The 6,973-nt window shown below is 57.8% G+C and overlaps 2 protein-coding genes across 3 annotated transcripts in view; one reads left to right on the forward strand and one right to left on the reverse strand.

Annotated features, from left to right (window-relative positions):
• Nucleotides 1-3,968, forward strand: part of LOC112109427 (cytochrome c oxidase subunit 6A2, mitochondrial-like) — a 5,257-nt gene extending 1,289 nt beyond the window's left edge. Inside the window, exons 2-3 of one of the 2 annotated variants that reach the window (XM_024203950.2) lie at nt 793-950; nt 3,818-3,968. In XM_024203950.2, the coding sequence (XP_024059718.1) occupies nt 793-950; nt 3,818-3,913 (254 nt within the window). In that variant the 3' untranslated portion in view covers nt 3,914-3,968. The remainder of the gene's footprint in view (nt 1-792; nt 951-3,817) is intronic. The other variant, XM_024203951.3, reaches the window with a different exon arrangement.
• Nucleotides 3,969-6,613: 2,645 nt separating this feature from the next.
• LOC112109426 (integrin alpha-X-like) overlaps nt 6,614-6,973 on the reverse strand; it is a 75,736-nt gene continuing 75,376 nt past the window's right edge. Inside the window, exons 28-29 of the mRNA XM_029913293.1 lie at nt 6,912-6,971; nt 6,614-6,736 (exon numbers count right to left, since the gene is read on the reverse strand). Coding sequence (XP_029769153.1) covers nt 6,614-6,736; nt 6,912-6,971 — 183 coding nt within the window. The remainder of the gene's footprint in view (nt 6,737-6,911; nt 6,972-6,973) is intronic.

Raw genomic sequence — 6,973 nt, forward strand, 5'->3', positions numbered from 1 at the left:
CAGTAGGGGGCGCTCTCCCCTCTGTCAATGCCAGCCCCAATGCAGTGTGAGGGGGTGCTGTGCTACGGGGGGGACAGGGGGACTCAGTAGGGGGCGCTCTCCCCTCTGTTAATGCCAGCCCCAATGCAGCACGAGGGGGCGCTGTGCTATGGGGGAAGATGGGGGGGACTCAGTAGGGGGCACTCTCCCCTCTGTCAGTGCTGGCCCCAGTGCAGCACTAGGGGGCGCTGTACTGCAACGAGCAGGACGGGAGGTTCAGTAGGGGATGCTTTCCCTGGGCAGTCAGTGATGTCCTCAGTGCAGCACTAGGGGGCGCTGTGCTATGGGGGGGGCCCAGAATGGGACACTCTCCCCTCTGTCAGTGCTGGCCCCAATGTAGCACTAAGGGGCGCTGTGCTTCAGGGAGCAGGACGGGAGGTTCAGTAGGGGATGCTTTCCCTGGGCAGTCAGTGATGTCCTCAGTGCAGCACTAGGAGGCGCTGTGCTATGGGGGGGGCCCAGAATGGGACATTCTCCCCTCGGTCAGTGCTGACCCCAGTGTAGCACTAGGGGGCACTGTGCTGCAGGGAGCGCAGAGTGACCAGATAACAAGTGTAAAAAATTGGGACGGGGGTGGGGGGTAATAGGAGCCTATATAAAAAAAAACCGCCAAAATAAGGACTGTCCCTATAAAATCGGAACATCTGGTCACCCTAAGGGAGCGGGATGGGAGCTCAGTAGGGGACTCTCTCCCCGGGCAGTCAGTGCTGACCCCAGTGCCCCAGGGCAGTGTAGGGGTCATGCACTGTGCAGTGACTGTCTCTGCAGCCAGAACATGGAAGATCCTGTCATTTGTGGTGGCGCTGCCTGGCGTGGCTATCTGCATGCTGAACGCCTGGTTGCAGATGGAGAATCACCCCCACGAGCCTGAGGAGTTCGTGCCCTACCACCACCTGCGCATTCGCACCAAGGTACAAGGAATTGGGTTACACAGGCCCATGGGGCGGATCCAGGGCAGGACATTGGGGGCGGGATACTGGGCTAGATGGGCCCATGAGGCTGATCTGGGCTGTCAGGGAGAGAGCAGGATACTGGGCAGGATAGATGTGCCTGAGGCTCTGAGCTGGACTGTCAGAAGGGTTGCCAACCCTCCCGGTTTGGCTGGGAGTCTCCCGGAATCCGGCTCTATCTCCTGGAGGCTACTCAAGCCAAACTTGGAGATGTTAGGCTGCTAAAAGTCTGGTGGCACAGGGGACTGAGGCAGGCTCCCTGCCTGCCCTGGCCCCGTGCCGCTTCCGGAAGCAGCTGGCACATCCCTGCGGCCTCTGGGGGGGAGCAGGGGGTCTCCGCGTGCTGCCCCCGCCCCGAGCGCCAACTCCACAGCTCCCATTGGCCGGGAACTGCGGCCAATGGGAGCTGTGGGGCAGTGCCTGCAGGCGAGGGCAGCGTGCAGAGACGCCTGCCCCCCGCAGGGGCCATAGGGGTGTGCCAGCTGCTTCCAGGAGCAGCATGGAGCCAGGGCAGGCAAAGAACCTGCCTTAGCCCCACTGCGCCACCAACCGGGCACCAACCAAGGTAAGCGCTGCCCAGCCAGAGCCCACACCCCTCACCTCTTCTCGCACCCCAACCCCCTGCCCCAGCGCTGAACCCCCTCCTGCACCCGAGTTCTGTCCATAGGCATGTCCCTGCATGCCTTGCTGAGTTATAAGGTGTATCTGCCTTCTCTCAATGGGTCAATTGTATAGCTGATGGTCCTTAATGGGCTATCAAGCAGGCTAGGCAGTGCTGATGGCAAACTGTCTGGGGTGTCACCCAAAAGCATAGCACAAGTTTGAAATACAGACATACTGTAACTCCTCACTTAACGTTGTAGTTATGTTCCTGAAAAATGCTACTTTAAGTGAAACGATGTTAAGTGAATCCAATTTCCCCATAAGAATTAATGTAAATAGGAGGGGTTAGGTTCCAGGGACATTTTTTTCGCCAGACAAAAGACTATATCTATATCTATATATACACACACACACACACAATATAAGTTTTAAACAAACAATGTACTACTGTACACGGCAATGATGATTGTCAAGCTTGGTTGAGGTGGTGAAGTCAGAGGGTGGGATATTTCCCAGGGAATGCCTTACTGCTAAATGATGAACTAGCACTGGGCTGAGCCCTCAAGGGTTAAGACACACTCTACAAGGGAGAGGAGACAGCATGGCAGAGAAAGACAGAGACACACACCCTGCGTGTGAGAGAGAGACGCAAATTGCCCCTTTAAGTACGCTGGCCCCACTCTATGTACATTGCTTTTTTAAGTAGATCAGCAAGTTGAGACAGCAGCTGCTGCCAGCAAACTTCCTCTGTCCTGAGACCTGTGGTGTCCCCGCCCTGCTCTGTGGAGATGGGGGGGCAGGAGCGGGGGAAGGAGCGGGGGGAGGGGGACACCCTGACAGCCCCCTCCCCCCCAGCCAGGACCGGCTTTAGGCACCAGTAAACCAAGCACGTGCTTGGGGTCCACAATTCTAGGGGCTGCATTCCAGTGAGGTTTGGTTTTTTTTTGCTTTGGGGCAGCAAAAAACCTAGAGCTGGACCTGCCCCCAGCAAGCAGGAGGCTCCCGGGAGCAGCGCGTGTAGACACAGACCCACCCTGCCCCTGGGCCGCAGGGAGGGGCCGGCAGCCACATAGAGCGAGCAGGCAGGAAGTCACTCAGTTCTGCTGCGCTGCCGATGGAGGGGTGGGGGCCCTGGACCGTTTTAAACTGCCTGGGGAAGGTGCGTGGGGGGGAGTGCCCTGGGGCAGAAGGCGGGGCCGAGGGAGAGACCCGGCCTCAAACATTGCTGGAGCCGGGCCCGGAATATGACTAGTGCCCAGGCACCACGGGCCCATAGAACTCGCCGCCCATGGATGGGGGGGCTGCCGGTCCACCCTGGTTCCAAGCCCCCACCAGCTCGCTCCAACGGGCTGCTCTTTCTGCAAGCAGTGGACAAAGCAGGACACTGTTAAATGAGGAGTTACTGTACATATGTATCTATAACTTATAGTACAAAGGTGATATAAACAAGATTATCATATCTGGCAAATTATACTATTTTTGCAGATACCTTACATGGCATAGCTGGCTGTGACCGGTGTCCCAGTGGGGGATAGCTGTGGTCACTCAATTAGGGTGAACTGCAAAGAATGGGGCAGACAATCCCCATAAAGTTGGTGGATATTCCAATACTTATAACGTCACATACAAAAATGATACATGCATACGGATAGCATAATCATAACCAGCAAAACATAACCTTTTCCTAGACACCTCACTCGACAACCTTCGTACGAGATTTGCTGCAAATATATAACAGTGGTTGCAACAATGCTCTATAGGGTCATATTGTAATCAGATAACGTCAGAGCTTGCACCCCGCACCCCCTCCTGCACCCCAACCCCCTGCCCCAGGCTCAGCCCGGAGTCCCCTCCCACACTGTGAATCCCTCGACCCCAGCCCAGAGCCTGCACCCCCTCCTGCACTCCAACCCCCTGCCTCAGCCCGGTGAAAGTGAGTGAGGGTGGGGGAGAGCGAGCGACGGAGGGAGGGGGAATGGAGTGAGCGGGTGGGACCTCAGAGAAGGGATGGGCCAGGGGCCGGGGCAAGGGTGGTTGGGTTTGTGTGATTAGACAGTTGGCAACCCTAGCTGTCAGGTAGGGGGCTGGCTACTAGGCCTGTGGGTTTGAGCCATAGCAATGAAAGCTCAGAGGTGCACTTAGTTTTCTGGCCTCAGCGCAGCCAGTCCTGAGAAAGCCAAGGTGCAGAGACACCCCCTCTCCTGACCCCCTCTGTTTCTTTGCAGGCATTCCCCTGGGCTGACGGGAACCACAGCCTCTTCCACAACCCCCACACCAACCCCCTGCCCACAGGCTACGAAGAAGCAAGGGGTCATCACTGAACCACCCGCCCTCGGGTCCCCCGGCCTAGTGACAATAAACCTGAGTGGATCTGTCTCCCAGGAGATTTATTTACATTCTGGCCCATTCAACAGCTTGGAAAGAGACACAGGGTGGGAACCCCTGGATCCGGGATCCCCTCTGTGCCCCCAGGGCTGGGACATGCATGAGACTCGCTCTCAGTCTGCACTTTGCCACGCTGATTGCTACCCCTGAGATGGGGGCGCCAGGGGCAGGGCTGGGTGAGCGCAGAGTGCTGGGAGGGAAAATGGGTTCATCCTCCGGGGGCGACACTGATCCCCCAGCTGGGAACTAGAGCCTCCCCATGGGGAGCAGGTCTGGGCACCCGCTGGGAACCAAGAGCCTGGGTAGGACCAGCCGGCCGCCTGGGAACCTGTCTGGCTGCTGTGGGCTCAGGAGGGGATAAATGGCCAAATCCCAGCTCCAGCAATCCCATTCTGTCTCCTGAAATCCCCCACTACTGTTTCAATTGCATGCGGAGATCCTCTTCACTTGCTGCCCTAAAGTTTTTTGCAGTGTGGCTGTTATACACCAGTTTGCCCTACCCCAGAGACGGCTGCATCCCAGCGCCAGGCAAGGGATCCCTGCATAAAGAGTCCCTCTGCCCCACCCTAGGGGTGGCTGTAGCTAAGTGCCCGTGGAAGTATCCCTGTATAAACAGCCTGTAGCTCAATTATTCACTCAACCACCTCATGGTGGCATCAGGTGGAAAGGGGGGGGTCTGGCTGAGTTAGGGGTACCCAGCTGAGCTCAGCTGCACAGATCCTCCCTCCCATGCTATCCTAGAGCTGGTTAGGAGGTGGGTCCCAGCTGTGGTTCTGGCTCTGATCCCGGAGAGGGGCAGAGGGGAGGGGAGGGGACAGGAAACTCCTTGTGCTGTTACAGCTTCTGCTCCCAGCACAGAAGAGCGGGGGATTTAACCCTTCATTCCCCTAATAGGAGGAATTACCACCTTGCCTGACTTTCAGATTCACTGCACAGCTCTGAGCACAAAGATGGAATATCAGATAGAAAGGGTTAACCCCCCCTCCCCATTTTTGATCCCCAGGGCCAGCGTTCTGTTGATTCTTTTTTTTTTTAATTACCCCTTTTAATAAGACTGAAACGAGGGTGAAGAAGCCAGGTACAAACGGCACAGGGCTCATATCACTTTACAGCAGTGACTGAAAAAACCAATGTCCAAAGTGGAGCTGTCAGGTCAAGGGGCAGTTAATCTTTGGGGTCTGTACTGTGTCCCGTTAGCTAAGAGAGGTGTCTCGCAGCGAGGGAGGGCTTGTTACTCCAGAGACAGAAATGGAGGCACAGAGACTGGAAGAGAGAACGTGGACAAGGTCACATGACAAGATAATATCAGGGCTGGGCATGGAACCCAGGAGTCCTGATGCCCAGCCCTATCCACCCCCCTGCTCTAACCCACTAGAACCCACTCCCCTCCCAGAGCTGGGCATGGAACCCAGGAGTCCTGACGCCCAGCCCTATCCATCCCCCTGCTCTAACCCACTAGACCCCACTCCCCTCCCAGAGCTGGGCATCCTGATCTTGGATCCCGCTGCAGGAGCTGTCACCCCCATGTCTGCCCACCCCTCTGCTGAGCAATTAATTCTGGCCCCAGCCCCCATCACTTCTGTTCCCTCAGGCCCCCACAGGGCTCAGCTACACAGACCCCTGCCCACCCCCATTGTCACCTCGGACCTGGCTTGGGGCGGAGGGTTCTCCTGTCCCACCCATGGGTCAGCTCCAATCCCCTCACCATCTTCTTCTGCAGCATGGGGCATGGGGCACTTGCAGGTTTAAACTAGTGCAAAAGGGGGATTCTCTGTAACTTGACGATTTGAGGACTTCGGTGACTCAGCCGGAGGTTCTGGGTCTATTGCAGGAGTGGGTGGGTGAGGCCCTGTGGCCTGCGATGTGCAGGAGACCAGACAAGATGATCATGATGGTCCCTTCTGGCCTCAAAGCTTGAGGGTACGAGTCCCTGCAGCCGTTTCCTCTTGGCACCGATTTCCTGCCTCTGCTGCTGTTTCTCTCCCTCCTGGGGGCTGCCTCTGGCTGCGTCTCCCCTGTGTCTGGCTGGCGCACTGCTCACGGCCGGCCAGTGATCCCCGGGGCTGCAGATGCACACATATATGGGGCTGGGGGACCCAGGTGTCCAGGCTGCTGGGACAGGAAGGTCACTGCGCTGTGACAGCCCCCTTACAGCACCGCTCTGGGAAGTGGCCAGACTCAGAGCTCATTGGTTTTAATCCTCTAATTCTCCAGCGCGCAGGGGGGTAGAACCACGGAAATCCACAGCCTCCTCCCTCTTTGCTCTCAGACCTCTGGCCCGTGCCCCATCAAGCCGAACCTCCCTGTCTCGCTGGATCAGACCTAGCGGCCCACCCTGCCTCTGACACTGCCCGCCACCAGGAAGGCGCGAGAACCCTGCAGTGGACACTTTGAGGATCAGCCACCCCTGGGGACATTTCTTCAGAGGATTGTTTTCATGGCTTCATCGCTGTTCCGGCTGGACGACGGGCTCCAGTCTGACCTGACCAGACTCCCAGCCCCACATGGTTGGTATAGGGCGATGTTCTGAGTGCAAGTAGGTCATCAGGGTGCAGATCTAGAGCGGTCCATGGGGGGCGGATGTTGGGGAGGGCAGATCCAGAGCATCCCAGGGCGGGGCGGGGCAGGGGAGGGGGCTATTGTTTGGGGATGTCGGGGTTGAGGCAGACATTGGCAGAGTCGTTCTGGCCCAGCCTGGCCCCAACACCATCCCTCGCGTCCTCTATCATCTCCTTGTACTGGCGCTTGAAGAAGTTGAGCTGGTAGGAGACAGAGGGGAGAGATGGTGAGAGCCAGACGGACAGACTCACATTGTGGGTCAGAGGGATGGGGTGTGGGACCCTCTCTCCACACCCACCCAGCTGGGAGGGCCAGAGGCCCCACCCCCAGGATGATGGGCAGTGGGGGAAGGGGTCCAAGCCCTGCCCCACTCACCTTGTAGAGGGCTGTGGTGATGAGAGCCAGCAGGACCAGGCCCCCCACGCTGCTGCCCACGA

The sequence above is a fragment of the Terrapene carolina genome, unplaced genomic scaffold, assembly GCF_002925995.2.
Source record: "Terrapene carolina triunguis isolate 2854851 unplaced genomic scaffold, T_m_triunguis-2.0 Scaffold571, whole genome shotgun sequence".
Taxonomy (NCBI): Eukaryota; Metazoa; Chordata; order Testudines; family Emydidae; genus Terrapene; species Terrapene triunguis.